The following is a 23477-nucleotide window of genomic DNA, read 5'->3' as shown; positions in this document are numbered from 1 at the left end:
CAATTATTCAACAATAAGTACTACCTTCAACAATGGTACCTAGTATGTTCGGACGGAGAGAAAAGATAAAGAATTTATTTTCTTTGCCTCTCTTCACATTTGGAGCTTAAAAAAAATTTGACTGTTAGAAGTAACTTTTTTTTTTTTAATTTTTTACAAATCAAACACTACCTTTTAACTATTTTGTGATTTTTATCCCGTCAGAATTTTATAACCCACCTTCTATTTTCTCCTATAATTCTTATTTAACACCATAACATTATTTTAATTAACTAATATCAATCAAATTACTAAAATACTCCCACTATTATCTTTTACTTTTTTATATTTCTTCGTATCTTTTTCACTTACCTCCTCCACTATCGCCACTCTCACATTTTCTCATCTTTTAACCTCTCCTTCCTCCTTTCTTTTCTGTCTTTTGACACAAAAAAGACAAAAAAATAAGAGTAATTTAAATATTTATAAATTATTTTATATATTATAATAAAATATTTTTTAAAATCGTTAAGTTAATCTAAGATGTTAAATAAAAATTATAAAAAAAAAGAAAACAATAATTTATAAAATTCTTAAATACGAATGTAAATCATAAAATAAATAAAATGTAAAGTATAATTTGTAAAAATTCTTTTTTTCTTTCTCGTTTTCTGTCCTGTTCTCTTCTAAAATTTCTATCCAAAAATGAGGAAAATTATCTCTTCTCTTATCATTCTCTCCATCCAAATAAGATGGACAATAGCCACCGCAATGCTCCTTTTAACTGTTTCATTTCAGAAGGCATGATACATGTAAGGTACAAAGGAGGGTAAGGATAACATGTGTAAGATTATGCAACATTCAAAGGGCGGTTGACAAAAATAACTACAAGGCCTTCTGAAAATTATGCAGAGCCTATTTAAAGTTAATCCTAGTGCAGCAGAAGGCAACGGTTAAAAGGAGTAACTACAAAGCCAACCGCCATCATTGCCAGCCAAGGGAATTGCAACAATCAGTACTTGATTGCCCGATTTATGAGTATTTACGGTTCCTGCATTCCTTCTGAGTTTTGAATGGAATGTTATGTTCAAGCAATACATAAGGAACACTGAACAGAATGCTAGGAATTTTAGCCATAAGTATGAAAATAAGGTACCACTGGCAGTCAATCACGCCCGGCTTTGCTGTGATTGGAGTCCCCTGTGGATTTGTTCCATTCACCAACTAAAGGGAGAAACTTCCTGAAGAAGAAAAAGTTGCAAATATACATCAAATCACTTCAGAATGACCTCAAACAAAATAATGATTTACACAACACTGAAAAATGTCCACTGCACTTACCTTGACATGAACTTAAGAAGGCACTACGATGATCCTTTTCCTCTATTATTATTACTATAAGGAGTAAGTGGAGGAAAAGAAGGCACTGACTGCAAGATGAATTTGCGACCACTTCTCAGACTAGGTGAAGAACTGGATCTTGTCTCATACAAGCGTCTCTGTGGAGGGGAAACCCGCTTCTGTTTAGGAGAATTTGCCTTCACAGCCTTGATTGGCAAGCATGTGTCATCCAGAATCTCTGGAGTATCATCCTCCAGGATGTTGGGCAGGGCACTGTCAGAATCTGGCTCCAGTAAGATCTTTCTGTCACCAAACTGGCATAATGGAGTAGCTGGTGAGCTACGCCAACAAAGGGAACCAGCAGACAAGCGAGCACTTCCTTGGAGCAATTTTGTCTGTATAATCTTATGATCTCTGGTTTTAGATGGTGCACAAGCATCACTAGCACCTGGTGAAGGATTTGGAAGGGGGCTAAGATTACATATGTCAGGAAACCCATCCCATCCAGGTGAAAATGAAGCCAAAGTTAGTGAACTATTATCCTGGTTATAGGAGACCGCAGACAATTCTTCTCCTGCCTTTCCAAATGCACTATTGCTCATTGAATTCATTGGAGAACTAGGAGACTCCTCATAATATGACGAATGTAATGCTCCAGATTCCGGTGAAGTATAATAGCTTGCAGGAAGCTTCTGAGACTTTGGGACATTGTTTCCACTGTGTAGGTAATTGAGAAAAATCAGAGAGAATGGTAGGCATTTTAGCGAGAAGAACACTCGTGTGCTAACATAGGACAATGTGAGGATAAGTTTCTACAGTTTGCAGCATAAACAAATGCAAGCACAAGCTTTGTAAAGATCGAGTCGTACTTTGAACCTTCAATAGATGGGGTAAGAGGAGAGAGGCGTGGATGGTGTTTTGCTATGCTGATCATTTCCCTATTGATTCCTGTTCGTTCCAGTTTGCCCTCGCATGGATGTTTCTCCTGGTCTCTCTCCAAGGACTTGTGCTCTATTTCAATTAACTCGCCACAACCTACAGAAAAAAATGAATGCTGACACACGCAAAATTATGAAAATGAATAGTATCAAAGAATGCTTTTAGAAAATATTCTGTACGTTGCTTGCAAATGAGTAAGCAGACCAGTAGGTATCTAGTGTATGAAGCTCTTTCTTTTTCTTCCGTCTATCTATAAAAAGGTAGTTGGCGTTGACTAGACAATGACCATAATTGACAAGATAGTTAAGGCCAACAAAGAATTCATTCCAAGCATCTATTATCATGCTATTACTTCTTTTTGAACAATCAGTGTGTACAGATGAAAGCTTGACAATAGGTGCTCCAAGATCTTACTGATAGTCCATCCAACACAATAGCTCTCTTTTCATCAATGAATTCTTTCTAAGCAATCAGGTTGCAGAGAGAATTTTTCAAAAGATAGAAATGTGTGTAGTTCATAATGCATCATTTAGTGGGATAGAAACACTTGCAATGTTTAACCCTAAAGTGGATTCAAGGGAAAGAGAGAAAAAAAAAAGTAGACCTTTCCAGTAATGTGATGTGAGACTTCATAGCTTTGACCTACTAACACTGTATGTTACCAGGAGCTTGTGAGGAGGCCAATTTCTTTTAGCAATATGTGTCTAGTTCTTGTTAAATGACAAACATGTTTTTCTTAGCACTAGACATTATAGATGAGAAACAACAGAATACTAGTAATATCACTGTAACACTTACGAATATGCATTATCTATATCTGATTATCCTACCCTTCAATACCTATCATAAAAATGTTTTGAGAAACGTCAGGAAAGAATAAAGGAGAAAACCTACGACGCATAAAAACAGATTCCTTCAAAAGATTTTGCCAGCCTATGTGCAAAAAAAATCTCTCATATGTATCGGAAGTAATTCAGAACTGTGTTCAACTTAAATCATTGGTTATGTTTGGCTATGAATTGCAGTTTGCCATGACAAATCTTACCTTTTATTCTTAATAGGACCAGTATTCAAAATTTCTGATGCAGCACTGGACTAGAATGCAGCAAACACGAAATCTACTGTTTCCACAATACTAGGTGGCCAGACCTTGTTTAATATTTTAAAGCAACATCTATGCGAACCATCATCATCCACAACATACATCTACAAGAGTTCAACTTGCTAGAATTTGGAAAAAGCTCAAGTCTGAATTGGAATTGGACCCAAGACACTTATTAGGTCCACTAATAAGTTTATCAAAGATCTTGACCCTAGAGGATCCCTTTTTTCACCTTTCCTACATGAGGGAGTGTACAATGGAAAGTGCCTCAAAAAATTGATGCATAGGAGAAAGTGGCTGATTATATTTTACTATTTCCACCATAAAGTATATATATAACAATAAAACACATTTACTCAAATAAAGGGCCATCTCTAAAATTATAATATATATTACTGTACTCAAGGAACAGTTGCCTCTCAAATTGAAGAGAAGATCTAAATGAAAAGATAAAGTTTATAGTTTGGAAGCTCACTGGATGAACAGAAATAGAGAATTCACTGTCATATAATTTGCTTATATTACTAAAAACTACTGAGGCATAGAATTTAGCTTCATATTCTTACCGTCTTTCCTGCCAAATGTATTCTTACAACCTTCGCAACGGCATCCAAAGGAACATCCAACACCAGCCTTCAGGAAAACAATACAAAGACACACACACACACACAGAGAGAGAGAGAGAGAGAGAGAGAGAGAGAGAGAGAGAGGAAATTAAAAATCAGTACAATCTTAAAGGAAATAAATGATTGAGACAAACAGTATAGATGTTTTAGAAACCTGATAGCATTCGCAATATTTTTTAAGACATAACGACTTCTTGCAATTGCATCCTCTTTTATGTCTGGCTGAGGTGGGTGTGACACCCTTATTCTCCTGCAGTGTATGAGAGCATTAATTGTTACTCATATGGTAAGAAATACTCTAGAAGATGATAAGTAAGAAGGTCTTTACATCGTTATCCTGGTTTGGTTGGCTGCGCAACACAACCTTAGGGGCAAATGCTAGTGGATTTCGAGACTCTATCTGTTGCCTGGCTTCACGCACTGCATCTTCATATTCAGTCCTATTGGAGCAGTCCTGGCACGCACAGGCTTCAGAACAGAATTGTCCAGCAGCAAAGCAGTCACAATATCTGCAGCCACAAAAAAGGACAAATAACATTTACAGTGAAAGTAGAAAAAGGTAATCATATGCCCAGACATCTCCAAAGGACCACTTACAGTTTAAGGCATTTTGATCTCTTACAGTTACAGCGTTTGTGGCCTTCATCCTCAGAAGCCTTCTTCCTGAAAGCCCTCATTTTTGAAATAAAAAGGGAAAGAAAAAGTTGAAATGTCATAACAATCAGCAATACTAGGCACCTACCTCTTCTTTCTAGGACTTGTTTGACTCGACTCTTCAGATCTGGCAGTGTCCTCTGAAAGTAGCCTTTTCACATTACAAGGGGTCATGTAGCGATCGTTAAGTTGGGACTGTAAAGAACTATGAAGGGATTTGGCATCTAGTAAAGATTGATAATCAGCAGAACTGTTTGGCTGTTTTGACACCTGATTGTCTTGATGCTCCTCTATACTGTTATCACTGGCAGGATAAGGTGAGGATCTCTCTGAACTTGTGGATAATGGAAGTGAGCTGTGTCCTATTAGGGCTGGTGAGGGTATGGAATCGGACAAATGTAGTGATAGAGATTCATTAGACCCCAAAACTGGTTTTTCTTGTTGCAAACCTAAATCTGGTCCAGATGAGGGCATGTTCAACTTACAATTTATCTGTCCAATGCCTCCAACACTATTTAAATGTAGCCCAATGCCAGATGGTTTAGGAGCCTTTCGAGGCGAGATCACTCTTCTTCGGCCATTCTTATCGACCTTCAACAATGGTTTGCGCAATTCATTTCCAGAGATTGATCGAACGAGTAGCTTGCTGTTGTCTGTACTGGAAATTTCATTAGAAGCAATTGCAGCATGCATGTCTGGAGGAACTTGTTCTGACTCTGTCCTGGAAACTTCATTCGAAGAATTCCCTGAGTCACTGTTGCACCAAGTAGCCAATCTATGATTCTCAACAGCATCAAACTGCAACCGTTTGCGCATACCACGTTGATATTGAGCAGTAGCATCCTATATTAATTCCATATTGATTTTATTCAAAGTAGAGTAACATAAGAACAACACAAGATAGCAGTACAAGTAGCTAAAAGGAATAGTAAAATCTGAAGAGATTCAGGTTCCTATACGGCACAATAGACATTAGCATGGCATGTCTTGCATATTAAAAAAAAAAAAGAATAGAAAAGTGTAATGATCAGGCAAACTCTGAAAAAGTTTACACTAATAAAGCAATCTCCGAGAAAGTTTAAGCTTCTTATTGCTAGAGAAAAATGTGCTCCTAAATATTCATAAAAAAAAAGTGTGATAATACATAAGGTGAGTACATTATAACTTTTTTTTTCCAAAATTTCAAGTAGATGGATGCACAATCTCAAGAAAGTTTAAGCTTCTTATTGCTAGAGAAATTTTCCAAAATTTCAAGTAGATGGATGCACAATCTAGAGAACACTGATTTGTTACTACGATACTACCTTAGAAGAACTTCCACAAAATCAATACAATAAAACCAGATTTGCATCATAAGCTTAATATAAAAGCATATCAAACACATGTAACACAGGTTGGTCAGCAGAAATGGACAATATGGTGCAACCATATATGACCATGATTCCTGCTAAGCCATCTTAAAACCCTGAAGCACTTGATTTACCATGTGACTAGTTCAAGATATAATTTGTGGATGATGAAGGGCAACTAACTATAAAGCCCCACTTCGTTTCCAATTAAGGAAAATCAAGAGTAGCTATCTAATTTCTTATTCTTAAAAATATACCTCTAATCTTGACTAAAGAAATAAGGTGTTTAGTTGTAAACTAGAATATTAGTGCAATAATTACCTTTAATGTGACATAAAATTGAGATAAAAGTACAAATAAGAAGTGGAAAATTGGTTCAAACACTAGATTTGATATATAGATTCAAATTAAGTGCACTCATTTTTTGTAAGTATGCAATGCATACTTGAGTAAAAAATGAGATAGGTAAGTAATGGGAGAGAGAGCAGATAAGTGAAAAAATTGAGCAGAAACTTTTAAGGCCCAATTGGATAGCCGAGATAAACCTCTCTTTATCCCAGAAAATCTTGCTAAACAAGGAATACAGAGCTAGGATTAAAAAAAGAGAATAATTCAGATATCTTTATCCAAGCTTTTGGTTTGGATAACAAAATTGAGATATCCCATCCCCAAAAGGCCAAATTACTAATTTGACCCTCTCTAAAGGAATTCTAAATGAAATAATAGTTGTAAAATAGAATAACCCAATGGGAAATCTAAATAGTTGTACATAAAATTAAAAAGAATTCTAAAATAACCATGGGAAGATAATATAATAGTTGTAAAATTAAATTGCAATTTATATTTAATTTTTAACCTAATTACATTTTTCATCTTTCTTCGAAAGAAAAAATAAAAACAAATCTATTTAAATTAAACTAGGGAACAGAATTAAGGTCAATTTGATTAACTTTATCATTTTTCTTAATTATCACAACCAAACACCATTCTTATGCCATACTTTTATCCAATACTTATTCTTCTTTCCAACCAACCACTGAAAAGACCAAGTTTTTCTTATCTCGTTGTCAAACAACCCTTTAGTTTGTGAAATAAGATGTGGAAGGAAAGATGAGAGAAATTTTTTGACATAACATGTGAAATAACTTTAATCAAATCAAGGGTAAAACTGTAATTAAGGATATAAGTAGAATAATTTGAATAGTTTTTCTAATCAAGGGTAATTTAATGTTTGGTAACAAATTAATAGTAGTATTCCTTAATCTAGAATATAAAACTCCCTAACTAGGGACCAAAAGAGGGCTAATAGATTCTGTGGCTTTACTCCAGCAACTGGACACAGCTTTCCTTATTGTCCGATTGAATCCAGGTTAATAATATCTTTTCAAAAAAGTCCATGTTAACATATAAATTTGACAATAATTCCTTTCTTGTAAGTTATAACATGTCGAGGGAGTTCCAAGGGCCAAAGGTTCAGGTATAAACCAAATTATACGCACTTCACTACTACACATGATCAGGGACAAAATGTCAATAGATTTTTGAAGGCCTAGTTTGATATAGCCATTTCTAAACAGAAATTCTAATAAACATATAGATGCAGGTCCAATTAATGGCTTGTCGGTATATGCTGATAACTAAGAATCTAATTCCTACAAAAATTATGATAGGGCAAAACAAAATTCACCCACTATCCTGGTAAGGTTTGACATAGAGAACCACACCTCTGGATCCCATGGAGTCTGGTTTGCAGCAGATACAAGAGAAATTGCTGCTGAACAGTCAACATGACCATCAACTACTTGAAGATTCTCAACTGATTCTGGTAGGAATTGAGGGGTACAATTCAATTCGCCCAGTTGCACACCTTCAGCAGCATGCAGCTTAGCATCTTGGGCTTCATGGCCATGAATATCTGAAGTAGGGTTTACCTTGACACAACTCAAATCATTTAATTCCTCATCCTTCGACCCGAAATACTGATTTTCTTTCTGATCCATTGAATTTAGAACATGTAGTGTGGCTGTATCTGGTACAACAGAAGAATCGCCACTGATGCTAGCATTCCTAGACACAGGTTGGAGCTCCTCAGAATGTGATCTCTCACTAGTCTCCTTCCAGTCCTCGGTTATTTTCAAGGTTTTCTCTTTTTCAGCTTGACTTACAATAAATGATAGTTTTTCTGGATGCCTTTCAGATTGATAGGATGAGTTTAAATTCTCAGAGGCCTGGTTGATTATGCATTGCTCGGTATTGGAAAACGGTTCTTTATTTGTATCATTAATGCTGATGGAGTCGCTGTGCAAATCTGGAAGAATACTGCAAAATTGATTTGCATGACTATCAGATAAATTAGCACCTGAAACCCTTAGGCTATCATCCACTGAAACTAAAGGGTTGATAGGATCACGTTGTGAAATATCTTCCTTGCAATCTATCTTGACCTCATTCTTCTTCACGCCGTTGCCGTGTTTATCTTGAGACATTTCAACAATTTGCTTCAGATAAACATCTGGTGAGTTGGAAGGGTTATCACCATTTTCCAAGGGATCAACAAGAAACATATCAACGGAGGTTGAAGGACTGCTTTTATCCTGCACCAAGTCACTTCTGCAATCCTTTTGGGTGCAAGTTATCGTCTGAGACACTGGATCTGGACAAGGTGGCCCAGTCACAAGAACATTTCCAGCTAAAGATGTGGCATCTATGGCATAACAGTGAGAAAGCTTTTCCGAGGAAGGAAGAGGTAGATGCTCAGATCTGGCAAGGAGAAAAATAATGCATGCCTTTAGTAATATTAACCATGTCATGATACTATTCAGTTATGAAGCATGTATAAATACCTTCTCAATAAATCCAATTTTCTTGGCTGATTAATGTGTGGTGAGGTAAACACAGGTTCTGGGGATGGAAAATTGATGTCTCCATATGCAGCAGGTCGGACATTGACTAGCTGTATAGGAGATAAGTTGCTAACATAGTCGAAGAAAGGAGAATCCTGCAAAGGGACGAAAAAGGGAACCCTAGCATCCAAAATCCATATAACAGATAGAAGATCTGGCTGTGGCAAGGGCGTAATGCAGAGCACAGCACAAAGAAGAATCGCTAATTGACAAAATTGAAGGTATAAAGATATGACACAAGACTCTTTCATATAATCTGTGCTTATTCAAAAGTCAAAACTATCAGAAACTTGTGAGATAAGGAAACTTTCAAGAAAATTAAGCAGTGGACAATCAGATGCTGCAATGGCTCGTGACTACTTATGAAAATAGCCCATCCACTTACATTTACTTAAGGAGAAACCCTGGTAAATAAGATATAGATCAAGCAACTAGACCAGCAAATTCAGAGTGATATCATAAGTAAGCGGCTTTCCTCACATAAAAGCCAATACAATTGTTAGACATTCCTGAAAAAATCCCTTCCGCAAACACCAGTTGGTAAAAATTGAAATTTCTCACGAACAACAATTTAGGGAATTAAGAAAAAAGAATCCCAGCGACCCTAACCACGAAAACTAGCTTGCAATTCGAGGAGTGTAATCTATCTACATTGACCAAAAAAAAAAACTTCAAAGCGATAAATTACAACTCTTCTGCTACCCATTTTTTTCACTTCACTCACTGATCCGGGATTCACAAGCAAAAGGCGACAAACTCAAATCACTCGTATCCACCTCAAAACCTATAAAGGTAATCCAGAAACCGGCAACAGTTTAGAAGCGGACTGAGAAACAAATCGATCAAAGTATGTTAATAAAGGAAAAACATCGTCAAAAAAAGTAGACGAACCAGCAGATCGCAGTGCTCAAAACACAACAAAGAGGAAATGAATGCCTTGCATCAATGGAAGATGAAAGAGATCGGAATCGAGATTGGGGCGGGGTCAAATGGGGGTACCTTAACCGGTGGGGATTCAGAGGAGGAGGGCTTGGAGGTGGCCTCGGGGGAATCCATTCGGGGGAACGGGGAATCGAAACCCTAACCCTAACCCTAATTTCTTCGCGAGCGCGAGCTCCTCGCGCTTCCCAGCCTCTGGAGAAGGGTTGCCTCCCTCATTCCTATCGCGCTTTTTTCCGATCTTTGTTTCCTATTCTTTTTTGTTTATTTGTTTTCTCTCTCTCTCTCTCTCTCTCTCTCTCTCTCTCTCTCTCTCCCCCCCTCTGTGTGCGAGGATAAAAAGAGGAAAAAGGAATGGAAGAGGGAATTAAATTGGCGCAGAGGCGGGAATCCGGAAATGACGAAAAGAACCAGACTATTCGATAGGATTCGTAGGTGACACGTGGTGGTATAAAGATTAGCTCTTTGGACCTCTCTTGTTTAAGTTTAAAGAAGGCCTCCATGGGCCAAAAACCCAAGACTGACTGTTTTCATAACTTCTATCAAAGAAAAAGAGAGTAAATGATATTGTAAGCATTTAAAATTGTAACAGTTAATCAATATTAATGAGAACGTAAAAGTACTTAATTATCCCTGTAAAATACAGCTGGAATTGAGAATGGTAAAAGTAATTTACCCATTAGCCCTGATGTATCACATTAATTTCAGCATTTAGGACGTCGTTAATTCTGGATAGAAAATTTAATCGATGCAACTGCACAAGTGAGATTAAATAGTTAGGTGTGAATTACAAGGGGATTGGTTGGAATCGGGCCTAACCCTGTGTGAGGTATAAACTACCAAAAAATTAAATTATGACAAAATTAGGAACAAATAAAGAAAATTTGACGTTAATGTATATAGGTCCTTCCAACTTTAATCTCCCTTTTGGAAAGTGAGCCCAATTTGCATTATATTATGTCACTTCTTCTGCAGTCAATTGTAATCACAAAATAACCTTTGGGCAGGTATTGACTTGCCAGGTAAGACTTTGAAGTTTGATCCAATACTTTTCAACCCAGAGACGAATACCAGTATACCACGAAGACAAAAAGGGAACAAAAAGAGGCCTGTAGAATTATTACAGTGGTTGAGCTCCAACAGTAGTTCGACAAAAAAATAATAATAATAAATCTCTTTCTTTATTGTTTCCCTGAGTACTGTGGGATCATTTCATATCTCAGACTATACTCCGTTTGGAGCGCTATTAGCACCAAAAACGTGGTTACCGACACCCTTTTTTTTTAACCTTGCTTTGGTCACGTTGAAAAAAAAAATGTCATTATTAGTATCTTTAATATGACATAAAAATAGTAAATTTAGGAGACGTTTTATGTTAAATAACTAAAATATTATTTTACAGTAGATAGATGAGAGGGAAGAGAACAATCGGATTGATAAATGATTTAAGCGATGTGTTTTATTAAGGCAAAATGATAGTTTAGTAAATATAAAGTTTGATAGATGAGTGGCGGAGAGAGGATAACTAGGTTGCCCCTAAACCTATTTTACCCTAATCTAATGTTTAGCTACTACACTAGTACTAGGTTTACTCTAATCTAATGTTTGGTTATAGGTTTAACTCCAAAATTTAGTTAGCTATTATCATTTCTTAACATTGAATAAGATACTTCAAAATTTAAATTTGTTTAGAAAAATTAGGTGTTTATTTGTAAAGCGTTAAATAATATCATAATTACACTTAATATGACATAAAAAAGTAGTGCATTCAAACGCTATTTTATGTCAGAAAAATCTAAAGTATCTTTTTAAAGAGAGGAGAGAAATAATAGTTGATTAAATAGATGTCTTTTGAAAAATAAAATAATAATTAAATTTTATTAGTAAATATAAATTAGTTTGATGGCTGAAGGGAGGAGAAAGAAGAATGAATTTAAGTAGATAGACTTAAACCCATTTTACCTTAAACTAATGTAGGATGCCAAACCAATTTATTGTTCACTAAACTAGTTTAAAAATAAACATAAGCTCAATCCAAACAAGACTTAATATTCACTAAACTAATTTTAAAAAAAAGTATTCTCAATTCAAAAGCCACCTCCTATGCATCACATATACGTAACCAGTGATTGGATGTGTATCTGTACCAGCTGAATGAACCTGTAGACAGGATTATAGCGAAACATAAGCATCAAGGACCGTAGCAAGAAACAGAGATCAAGCAGCCATGTATTCACAACTTGCAAATGCACGCATGATGTCAGCGATATCTGCAGCAGAAAAACTTGCAACACTTCATTCAAGTACCAAACCACACAATCATAAAAACAAAGAGATTTAACAGCCAGATTCTAGTTCAGTAAAATTCTTTGATCAATAAACAAGTACGAAAAAGAGAATATCAAATTGTTGTGATTCTTGAACTCAAAGCTCAGGATTTGTCAAAAAAACACATCAGTTATAGGAACAAATTTCAGACACAGAAGCATCAGCTGCTGGTATTCATTTTATTCACCTCAAAGACAACGCTCATTTAGCTATTCGTTGATGCTTCAAACATTTTTCTTCCATAATTGCAACTTGAGTGGCCACGAAAGCAACAGCTTGTATCGCCAAAAGGGCTTCTGCTTGGTAGTCAGATGGTGGAGGGCAAATGGAGCAATCAAATATCACAGGTACTAATGATCTACTTAGCTAAAAACATGTCCAACTGGTTGTATGCAGACATACAACATTTCGCAGAGGGAAGAATAAAAATAAGCATAACAGTAAACATAACAGTATATTCCATGATCATCAACTGCATTTTTTTTTTCACGCACTATCATGCTTGCTGTCACGTGTTATGTCTGCAAGCAACTCCTTAAGTTCACCCTTCTGTAGAAAAAAGATGAGATGTTAATTAATGTTAAATATATGAGGGTTGCTGATTCCATCATTCATAAGAATGAACTCATTTACCTGGTGCATAGTAAGAACAATATCTGATCCACCGACAAACTCCCCCTTGATAAATATTTGTGGAAATGTTGGCCAGTTGCTATAAAAATGGAAAAAGAAGAAGCCACTTAAGCAAAGAAGCCAGTCCCAGAAGACATAATATCTGAGTCTAGTTCTCTCAAAATTTATGAAAATAAGTCTCCCAAAGAAACACACACACACACACACGCATGCGCTCACGCTTTAAATAGACTCACAGTGGAGAAAGTTACTTACCTATAAGCTTTTACACTCTCTTTCAGCTCAGGATCTCCCAGAATATCTCTCGCACTGATTGGTGCCTCTGCAGTAGAAATCATAGAAGCATAACACATGAATACTCAATATATTGTTGACAAATTCACTGTCTGCCAAGTTGCAACTTCATCATAGAATGATGTTTACTACATCTATAAGAACCAGAAATATCTCGATCATATGAACTTACTATATTGCTGCAGAACTTTGACTGCTAATGCACTAAATCCACACCTAGGAGTATCTGGAAGACCTTTCATATAAATTAATACTGGGTTTTCCTTCACGTCCTAAAAAAATACGAACTACACATTAGGTATCGAATAATCAGAACACTGAGGTGTTATCTATTGACCTTATTCAATTGTTATATAATTTGCAAAAAACCACATTACTACCTATGAAAATAAGCACCTGATCAACAATGTCCTGCCAAATGATGCCAGCACTTTTCGTTGTGGGCTGGAAATCCTCATGAGTATCAGAATCAGCAGATATTGTAGTTGGATATGAGCTGGAACTTGCAGGACTGTTGTTCGTATGGAAATCCCCTTGTGTACCAGAACCTCCACTTGGGCTAGTGGAATATTGCAAGTATTGTTGAAAGGCTGATGTTGATATCACCTAAAGGCATAAAGATCATTATCAAACACAGGTAGCAATAGAAAGTACAATGTGGCAGAATAGATTATAAGGACACAATATTATGGAAGTTCGGATAAATTTACCATGTTGGCTTGTATTGTACAGATCAGTTTTACATTTAATGAAACAGTGGCAAAATCAATACCCTGATAACCAAAGGTATGCCTAAGAGTGAATCGTTCAAGTGAGGATTATGAACCAATTCTTTAGTGATCAGACCTATTTCCTCTTCTCACTAAGTAAATTAATGCTAATTAAGCTCAAACAACAGGAGCATATTATGAAAATGAGACCGCAGATGGATCAGCTTCCATCTGCTAGGGAAGGTTACCAATACATGCACCACAACCACATTCGATGGCCCGAAATATAATTAGCAAGTACTGGCTGTACCGATGAATTTTCCAACAACATTAGATGTAGCATATGACACTCAGATGATGGAATTATTTCAGAGAATGGTTCAAAGGTAACTAATGAAAAATGCCCAAACAAACGTAAACGGTGATATAGTTAGAGGTAATATGTCTTACCATTTGTTTGGAAGAGTGAGACGATCTGACGAGGTTCTTGAAAAAAGCATTGGATAATAATCTGGCCATAGTTGCGAGATAGGTAATTTCAACTTCAATCTCGAGTTGATTACGGAAGAGTCAGATATCTATCTGGAACAAGCCAAAATTCATCTATAACCCTAGCAATTGCAAAACAAAGTAACCTAATAGATTTAAGAAACTACTACTGTAGGGAAAACAAGGAGAGATAAAAGAAGGCTGCAGCACATCTGCTTCTAAGGTGCCTGTAGTATTTCCGCAAAGAAGAAGAAGAAGCGATTCCCGCGCAGGAATCGAGATATCGTGATCTAGGGATAGATTAACTTACGGGAGTCGAGATCGAGACAGAGGAAGAGAGGAATACGATCGTTGTCCGCAGTCGCGAAAAGGAGAAGGTTTTCGTGTGCGGCTATGAAAGAGGACAGATGGCTCAGTGTGACGCAACCACGGGCACGAGGGTATGTCAGGCTGGAAGGAGGAGGAGGAGTTCGCCTCGCAGAGGCGGTGGCCGGTGGGTCGGATAATTAAATGGCAGATCCGACTCCGATATGCGAGTTTTAACCACATGGATAATTATCGAGATAATACGCTTGTTGGAATTAATTATGGGTTTAACCGGTTAAGTGATACAAATATTGAAATATATATCCAAAAAATTTCACAGAAGATCAACTTGGAGAAAAAGAAAAAGAAAAAAAAAGCGCGTGCAGTAAACATTACTTCCGCCGGCGCTCGCGATCCACCGCCTCTTCACTAGACCAACCATGGCCGCGAGCTGGCCGGAAGCCGCCTTACACGCCCTCTTACTCATCTTCGCCGTCTCCCTCTTCCTCGCCCTCTCCCGTCTTCCCCGCCGCGCCCTTTCCGGCCTCCGCCGCCGCTCCCAATCCTCCGCCCAATCCCGCCGCCACTTCCTCCAAGGCGCCCAACTCCTTTCGCGCGCCCGATCCTCCTCCTCCTCGTCGTCCCTCCTCCGCTCCGCGATCTCTGAGGCGGACCTCGCCATCTCCCTCGACCCCCGCGATGCTGCCCCTCACATCCTCAAAGCCCTCGCCCTCGACCTCCAGGGCCACCGCCTCCCCGCCCTCCGCTCCCTCGACGCCGCGCTGTCGCCTCCCGCCGTGAAATCGCTTGCTGATCGCGAGAAGGGAGACGCGCTGTTCAAGCGCGCCGAGATCCATCTCGCGATTAATCGCCGGCGGCGGTTCGACCATGCCTTAGCAGATCTCGTCGAGGCGGTTAGGCTCAGTGAGGATAACGCCAAGGCATTTGCACTTCTTGGGGAGTGTTATGAGCAGAAGGGCTTGGAGGTGGAGGCGAGGAGCGCGTTCGAGGCGGCGCTCCGGATTGACGATTCGCTGAACTCAGCAAAAGAGGCGCTCAAGAGGTTGAGCAAGTCGAAAGATGGAGTATTGAGCAACTGAGTAAGAGCTTCCTCTCTTCTTCGTACGATTTTGTTAGGATTTGCATTTAAGATTGTTACCAATTCCTGTATTAACTCAAAAAAGAGCTAGTTCTTTTGCTTTGGTGATTTATGCTGCGTAGAAGATTTCTCGAAGCATTTCGTATGCCAATTGCTCCCCTTTGATAAGGAAATGACTTTAAGTTTAGGCTGACTATTTTGTTAACAACCAAATAAACCTCAAGACAGCGCCCGTGTATCCGAGGGGAGCACTCTTGGGGAGTGATTGGGAAAGGGGGAAATTGAAGAAGCTCCAATTCCTGTGAGAAATGACTCTTGGAGAGAACATGGGGCAAGGAAAAGATCAGTCTTGACAATGAATTCTAGCATGATTCATTGAATGCAAAAATCTAGATATGCAGATAAACTAGGGTTTCACAATTTATGTTTGAGCAAGTATTTTATTTTCACATTATGCAACTGAATTTTAGGCTGCTTCTGTCTCCTGAGTTCCTTGTGGGCTGTTCTTTGTTTCTTTTCTATTATGTTCTGGTGGAGGTTCCAACTTATTGTTTTACTGTCACTGAATTTTATATTATTCTGTTCAAGTTATAGGCTGTACAGATCCCTTTTGATCACTTCAATGGCTCATCTTAATTTGTGTGTCAGCTGCAAATCTTAATAAGTTGGATAATGCAGTGGAAAGTTGAAACCTAAGGGAGATTACGTGCAGGATGAAACTTGGAATTTAGTTCTTCACTTGAGAGCAGAGAATTTCGAGAATATATTCGAAGGTGTTTAGAAGTACAGACGTAATATAAGACCTCGAATTTTCTCCAAGTATAAATAATACAACCTTAGACATCTGCACAGTTGTTGACAATGGTGGTACTGTGGTAGTTGAGTATAATGGTGGGTTCTTTCAGGGAATTATGCAAACACACCCACAACCTTACTGTTATTGCCCCTTTCACTTTGCAAATTTAATGTACTTTATCAGATAGCATTTGACACACGAAGTAATTTAGCAATATTTTGTTTTCTTGATGCTCCTCCTTTTATCGTTTGTGGAAAAACATATTGTCACATAATTCTCCACAAAGCCCTTTAGAAAGCATCTGCTAGTCTGCATCGGTTGATGCCTTTGGTATTGAAAAGGTTGAGATGACTCTTGTTAGCTATATCTGGTTAGCACATGATGGTTGGCACAACATGGACCTTTTGAGACAATATAGCAACAATAGCTAATAATATGTATATTAGGTTCCATTCTGAAGGAAGTTGTGGGCAGAAAGAGTAAATTGCTTAGCTCTTTCCATCCTATATGTTCCATTTCGATCAGGGGTAGTTTTTTAATCTACTTCACCCAGTTGACAATAGTATCTAAGATACTGTTGAAGTGTCAAGGCTATTCTCATTGAAAACCCTTAATATCAGACAGCCGGTTGGTTTGTTCTCTTATTTCTGTTTTGTGTCATCTTTCTTATCCGATAGATTTTCCATCTTTTTTTCTTTTGCAATTCAGAAAGTGCTAAAGATTAGTTATTTTGATAATCTTTCTTATGTTCGTCGAATATGAAATTAGTTCCTAGTAACTTAGTATTATGACATTATGCTTGTTGTGTATAATTTGTTATAAGAGTCACTGCAAGCTTTCCGTATCTTATCATTAATATCTCAATAGTAATAACATTCTTTTCATTGTGTTCTTGCTTTTTATCTTTGAGCCTTCCAAATTTTGCTTGTTATCATGGTTAGGATGCAAGAATTCCTTCAGTTCGATTGGATTAGGCACACTATTGTTCACCCGAATCGACATGATGAGATATATGACTTGTTACATCAGTATGCATATCAAATTCGTTGGTTAGTTTGGCAAGTCTACCCTATTACATAAAATAGTCGAAGTGCAATTTGTTTGTCTTATCATCAGACATTTTTCTCTATTCTAATGGCCACAACTTCATCATTTTGGATGTAAAATAAGGAGATTGATCTGGAACCATATGATTTGGAGTGTAGAATTCTCATCATGCTAGCAGAGTTAATTTGCCTAGGAAGTAATTATGCTAGCTGATTGTTGTTGCCTGGTATGGGGAAGTTGTTAACCGAAAGTATCGAGCTGGATGTTCCTGTGTTGGTGCATGATATTGTTCCTATTAGATTTCTATATTATAGCATTATTATGATTTGGAGAATTATTTGTATGATTCTCAGATAGATGACCGTAGTAGATGGCATTCTTGTCTTGAGTGGCCATAATTGTATCAGCATCAGCAACTTCCGTTGCATCCAGTTCCAGTTAAGCATCTGTGACTATTAAGTTCTTTGTCATCTATTAGAAGCCAATCTCAATCCATTAAATTTTCTTTTTGGGTGCTTTAATAGATGTGATTATCAAACATCTAGGCAAGAATCACAGCAACAGTGTGATGGATTAATTTTTCTATTCTCATGTGATATCTGTTATATTTCTCTGTCAAGACTTCGAAAACAGGTGGCAATATCATGTCAAAAAAATATATGTTGCAATCTCATTTCTATCATATTCTCAGCTTATTTTGGCATAGCGAGCATGAAACCCATTAGTCCAACTATGAATCCACGACTTAATACTAGGTTGGAATCGTCATTTACCACGTGGATAACTTGGTGGTGCCTAAATGTGCCAACCTCGTGCGAGCTTTCGAGTTGCCAATTTTCTCTCTGTTGATTGGAAAATGATCAGGATGAGATGTTGCCTTATATATTCCTTCGGCCCCTCTCGTTGGGGAAAAATTTGGCAAATGGCAAGGGAATAGATCGGAGGAGAGCAGGTATGCTTCAATCCCTATTTCAGAAGATTATTAATGTTTATTATTTATTTATTGATCGAAATGTTTATTATTTATTATTTGGTTTCCACTTTCTCTCTCTTTAGGAATTATGATCTCATGTTCTATGTTATAGCCTATTGAATAATTATATATGATACTGTTATTCTTTTTTCCTTTTCTCTTCCATGGAAAATAAAAAAGAAAGTTTAAGTTTTTATTATCTACTGACAGCAAATATCTGGTTTTTACAAAATTCTATTGACTTTTGGAGCCATCGTAACCTTGTAGGGTATTAAAGTCAATGGTAAGAACCGTTGGAATTAGATCCAATGAATAATAAGAAGTATATATTTACTCTCCAAAAAAACTCTAAACCTCGCTGCGCTAAAACTGATCTCGCCCAAATTTCACTTACTTTCTTCTAACTCTTTCTCGCGATATCTGGGTAAATCCACCTATGACTCTCCATCAGCCGCGTCTCCACTATAGGTGACGTAGCCGACGGTGATTTGGGAGCAACTTCTTCATTGTCATGATGAGTCCTCCATTGGCTTCCTCAGGTTCCTCCGTTAAGGATCCAACAAAACAACTCGTGTTTACTACCAAGAACCAGTCATGGAGAAGCCCCTCTTCTTGAACCAGCGATTGCCTCTGAATCAAGTCCCACCCTTTCTTTCTTATTTCCCCACACCAATTAACTGCACGCCTAGAAGCCCCACTATTTGCCAAACCTCTTCCCTCCCTAACCTAGTCCACACCTCTCGTCTGCAGCGGCCATTGAACCCATTTCCAAAATCCCTCCAAATTTCCCCAACTCCTTCCTCCATATCCAATCAAAGTCTTCGGATGAGACCTTGTTGGCTCACCGCCAACAGCAGGCATTCGTGGACTAACACTTCAAGGCAGCGAAATTGATGGTATTGGTGGACCTTGCTCCGCCCCGCCATTTACTTTAAGGAGGCTCTCTAGGCATCACCATCAACCCTTGAATCTTATCAAGCTAAAGCTTGAGGGAGTCAAGCTAGCCTTATCCCGCTTATTTTGAGCTTGAGTTGAGGGAAAAAAAAATGCTACCGAGCCAAGCTGAGTTAGACTCAGCTCTCAAATTCGGCTCGTTTGCACCCCTACGCCGGGTAAACAAATAGTGATAAAAAGTTTTTCTATTATTTTGATAAAGGGTTAGTCCTTTTGTATAAATAAATTGGATGACTAGTGTTACCCTCCCAATAAAAATGATGTAATGAATCAAATTTATGCGGGCCATATCAAGCCCATTATATGCACACAGCATCATTCCTAGTGTAGTGCAGGAATCAAATCAGTGGTATCTAAAATGGGGGAAAATGGGGCAATAGGATCTGACCACTCGCCAATTTGAAGTAAATATTGCATTTGGGCGATACGAACGTTGACGGTGGGTATGAAGACCACATCCTGCAAGGGTGTTCCTAAGCATTGCAGTAAACCAAAAAGTTCAAGCAAGCGGTATGGTGCTTGCTATCTCAACTTCTAGCAAAGTACGTTCGTCATTGTACGTGGTCTTCGAGCTAGGTTATTTGGGAAAGTGTGCATAAGAGAGGTGATGCTCATAGCTCATGAGCTCATAGCACAAAAAAGATGGGGTCACAGAAAGAGAGAGAGAAGCCATCATTGTATTGTTAATGCCACTCGTGAGTTGTCCATCGACCAATGTCTTTGCATGCCACGTGACTGTAATCCACCGCTCGAAACCCTTAACAAAACCACTATGTACAATACCAGCAACGGACGGCCGCACCAATATGTTTCAAGGATTAGTAGGTGTTTCTTATCATTCTTGCATGTGTATTGATGTGCATATGTCTATTTGCAGAGTAATCAAATTAGGGTAGACAGTAATTAAAGTGTTCACCTTTTCTTTTCTTAGCTTTCCTTTCCTTTCCGAGAGAGTGGAAGGCTGTACCATCCTAAGTCTTTGAAACCTCTCATCACTAATACCATGAGGGAGGGAAAGTAAACAAGCAAAAGCAAAAGCAAAGCCACTCAAACAAACATATGATAGAAAAATAGCAAACTATAGGATAGGAGAAAGGAGAAGGATCTAAGGGCAAAGGAAAAGATGGTCAAAAACTGTCCTCGATGACTCCTTGTTCTGTTTTGTGTTTCTTTATCGGAACTCACCAGCTCCCCCTCATTCACTTTCTTTCGAATAATTTCACCTGGTGCTTGAAAACTACTTGAAGGAATGCTTTCTCTCTCTTCAAAAATTCCTTCAATCTCTCTCAACTAGGGTGGGAAAAGATAAAGCTTAACCAGAAAACAGCTCACAATCAATCTATTCATATATATCTAGCTTTAAACTCCTTTCCATGGATAGGCCATATTATTTATTACTTGTCTGCGTGCCTTATTAGGGTCGCATGTGATCATAGGAGGTAGACATGAAATATATTATTAATCAATTAACTAATAATTAAAGTTTTTGAGTCAACGAGTTATCTAAGAAACATAAACCGAGCTCTGACATTTTGTAGCCAAAAATAATAATTTTCCTGCCAATGATACACTTTAAGAATTAATCTATAGTTGATTTCCTAATTAGTAGCCGTTAAGGAGCAGCAGCAGTTAAAGTTTGAGAGCAAGAGGTGTATCCTTCCTGTCAAATTCACTCGGTCTTCCCATAATTAGCACTTTTGTTCCATGTTCCTTCTTATCTAACCCTAGGTCGATGCCCCACACGGAGTGGATGTTATGGACCCGTTAATTTTAAAGATGAACGACTAGTTGTATTATTGACATATTATCCACTAATTTCTATCAAACAGGGGATGACTATTCTCGCTTGATGTGATGTGCTAAGGAAAGCTTCTAGTTGTGAATCTATGACCTTTTGAATTATTGTTATAAAGGGAAGGGAAGTTGTTCACGAATAATGGACCAGAGTATGATTTGCCCACAGGGGAATCTATTCCTAGGAAGTAGTATTAGTTTAACCCAATTATATAAACACTTTCTTAGCATTAGTATCAACTAGAAAGACATATTCACTTTGTGGAGGGCACTAAACTCAGATTTGGCGAAGTAAATGACCCCCAAGTAAGCCTAGATGCATGTTAATTTAGGTGGTCCAAATATTATATCTTCTTTGCAGTTAAGCTAAGTTTATTCTCCTAACGGGCTATATTAGTACTCACACGTGTGTGCCGTTGCACTTTCAAGACCCACCCTTAACCACTTACGTGCATTATTAACATAGTTTATTAGATATCATGTCCTTCAACGAATATATCAATGTTGAGTATCATGTAAAGTTGAGATGATAATATTGGAACTGGAATGTTAGAATTAGTACCTCTCTCTCTCTCTCTCTCTCTCTCTACATAATAATGCACACACATGCACCACCACATCTCTACTATCCATGTCTTAAAAGAAGTTACTACCGTAAGCCATCTTCAAGTAGTGGCAATGAAAAAAGTGGAAAAAAGATCACATCCCTTGAGCCTCCACATACAATTTTGATTCTCAATTATTGAGGCACACTCGAGTATAAAAAGACCCCCCCAAACCTCACAACGATAACACCAAACCAACCCATCATCTGCCCTTCTAGTATAGTCTTCCATCTCTCTTCCATTTGATCTTATTTTACATAACAAGTGTTCGTCCACAACGCATGACATGTTGCTCTTGTTGTGAATTAATGTGGCAGGGCTTCAGAAGATGAATAGGAAACCGGGAGACTGGAACTGCAGGTCATGCCAGCACCTCAACTTCAGCCGCCGCGACTCGTGCCAGCGCTGCGGTGACCCGCGGCCGAGCGGCGGTGATCGCTCAGAGTACGCCAGCTTCGGCGCTGGCCGAAGCGGAGGGTCGTCGTTCGGATTCAGCGGCGGCTCCGACGTCCGCCCCGGAGATTGGTACTGCTCGTGCGGCTACCACAACTTCGCCAGCCGCTCGAGCTGCTTCAAGTGCGGCGCCTTCAAGGATGACTCGGCCAGCGGCGGAGGGGCGTTCGAGGGCGATGTGCCACGCTCTCGGGCTGTCGGTTTTGGCGGCGGCGGCGGCCGCGCCGGGTGGAAGTCTGGTGACTGGATTTGCACCAGGTGTGTAGTACTGCTACTAGTGCAACCTAATTATTTTGTCTCTTGGGTGCATTCTAGCAGATAATTAAAGTTGACCAAAGGAAATTTGGTTGTTGCATGGCTTCTTGTCCAGATGCATGCTACCTATATATGCTTACGTTTTAGTGCAGATACGTAGCATGGTGATCAGACGGTGGATTCCCATTGCTAAACATTTGTAGTTGTCTTCTTATATATTGTGCAACACGTGGCATGCAACTGCTCTTATACATACATGAATGTGTTGTTTTAGTAATTAATAAACTTCACTAAGATCTTATACGCGATATATATCTTAACTTCCAGGTCAGGATGCAACGAGCACAACTTTGCGAGTAGGGTGGAATGCTTCAGGTGCAATGCACCACGGGAATCTGGTAACTAATCATATGAATCAATAGATCCATTAATTCTTTCGCTGTTGTGACGTCCTAATTTGCTACTCTTTGCACGGCAGGCGGTGAAGTCTAAAAGGGACCAAACATAAATGAGACGACCAAGAGAAACTAATGAGATCATATGATATACTAGTAATCTCAATCTATCACTAGTTTTGCCTCCTCCTTCCTCCCCATCTTTGTTTCTTTCTTTTCTTCTCTTTCTTGCTTTTGAAGTTAAATGTATCCCCCCTTCCCACCAACTCTAGCTTCTCTTTTGAGTGTTATAACTATGTAGCCTTTGTGGCACTTCAACGTTATGTGTCTTTGTATGTCTACGAGAAGGGCCTCTCAGCTCGCAGTACCTAAGCTGGTGAGTAGTCCCTCTCCTATCTTATGAATGGAGATCTATGACGATATATATAGATATATATTATAGCACATGTCTTTATGCTTATTCCTTTGATGTGATATGTTCTAATTCTTGATGACAGTTTATAAACTCAAAGTG

The 23477-nt window shown here is 38.3% G+C and overlaps 4 protein-coding genes across 11 annotated transcripts; 2 read left to right on the top strand and 2 right to left on the bottom strand.

The window, feature by feature from the left end:
• Positions 1-739: 739 nt before the first annotated feature.
• On the bottom strand, positions 740-10163 carry LOC140782914 (uncharacterized). Of its 2 annotated transcripts, XR_012107967.1 has the most exons (12): positions 9893-10163; positions 8834-8988; positions 7715-8750; positions 4730-5484; positions 4585-4650; positions 4316-4496; positions 4142-4237; positions 3928-3994; positions 2190-2355; positions 1321-2037; positions 1136-1220; positions 802-1041 (listed from the first exon to the last, which is right to left on the bottom strand). XR_012107967.1 is itself a non-coding variant. In XM_073129793.1 (11 exons), exons 1-10 carry the CDS (start codon positions 9947-9949, stop codon positions 1344-1346), a joined length of 3273 nt encoding a protein of 1090 aa, XP_072985894.1. In that variant the 5' UTR covers positions 9950-10163; the 3' UTR covers positions 740-1220; positions 1321-1343. The 2 variants fall into 2 exon arrangements, 1 of the variants encoding a protein (XP_072985894.1); XM_073129793.1 differs by having other exon boundaries at positions 740-1220.
• Positions 10164-12181: 2018 nt separating this feature from the next.
• LOC140781454 (monothiol glutaredoxin-S4, mitochondrial) lies at positions 12182-14765 on the bottom strand. 3 transcript variants are annotated; one of them, XM_073127419.1, is made up of 7 exons: positions 14597-14765; positions 14248-14375; positions 13484-13693; positions 13260-13359; positions 13049-13115; positions 12794-12872; positions 12182-12709 (listed from the first exon to the last, which is right to left on the bottom strand). In XM_073127419.1, exons 2-7 carry the CDS (start codon positions 14314-14316, stop codon positions 12647-12649), a joined length of 588 nt encoding a protein of 195 aa, XP_072983520.1. In that variant the 5' UTR covers positions 14317-14375; positions 14597-14765; the 3' UTR covers positions 12182-12646. The 3 variants fall into 3 exon arrangements, with proteins under 3 accessions (XP_072983520.1, XP_072983518.1, XP_072983519.1); XM_073127417.1 differs by having other exon boundaries at positions 14248-14379; positions 14597-14763; XM_073127418.1 differs by having other exon boundaries at positions 14248-14408; positions 14597-14728.
• A 157-nt stretch (positions 14766-14922) lies between these two features.
• Positions 14923-22201, top strand: LOC140781453 (uncharacterized). Of its 4 annotated transcripts, none has more exons than XM_073127416.1 (2): positions 14923-15692; positions 22178-22201. In XM_073127416.1, exon 1 carries the CDS (start codon positions 15033-15035, stop codon positions 15690-15692), a length of 660 nt encoding a protein of 219 aa, XP_072983517.1. In that variant the 5' UTR covers positions 14923-15032; the 3' UTR covers positions 22178-22201. The 4 variants fall into 4 exon arrangements, with proteins under 4 accessions (XP_072983517.1, XP_072983514.1, XP_072983515.1 ...); XM_073127413.1 differs by lacking the exon at positions 22178-22201 and adding an exon at positions 18290-18706; XM_073127414.1 differs by lacking the exon at positions 22178-22201 and adding an exon at positions 17888-18202.
• Positions 18347-23407, top strand: LOC140781456 (RNA-binding protein involved in heterochromatin assembly dri1). Of its 2 annotated transcripts, none has more exons than XM_073127420.1 (4): positions 18347-18486; positions 22178-22571; positions 22896-22966; positions 23047-23407. In XM_073127420.1, exons 1-4 carry the CDS (start codon positions 18405-18407, stop codon positions 23058-23060), a joined length of 561 nt encoding a protein of 186 aa, XP_072983521.1. In that variant the 5' UTR covers positions 18347-18404; the 3' UTR covers positions 23061-23407. The 2 variants fall into 2 exon arrangements, with proteins under 2 accessions (XP_072983521.1, XP_072983522.1); XM_073127421.1 differs by lacking the exon at positions 18347-18486 and adding an exon at positions 21814-22077.
• Positions 23408-23477: the final 70 nt, after the last annotated feature.

Source organism: Typha latifolia, chromosome 2 (genome assembly GCF_019914945.1).
Source record: "Typha latifolia isolate L0001 chromosome 2, TyphaL0001v2, whole genome shotgun sequence".
NCBI classification, from domain to species: domain Eukaryota; kingdom Viridiplantae; phylum Streptophyta; class Magnoliopsida; order Poales; family Typhaceae; genus Typha; species Typha latifolia.
Note: the sequence above shows the minus strand (reverse complement) of the source record. Positions and strands in the feature narration are given on the sequence as shown.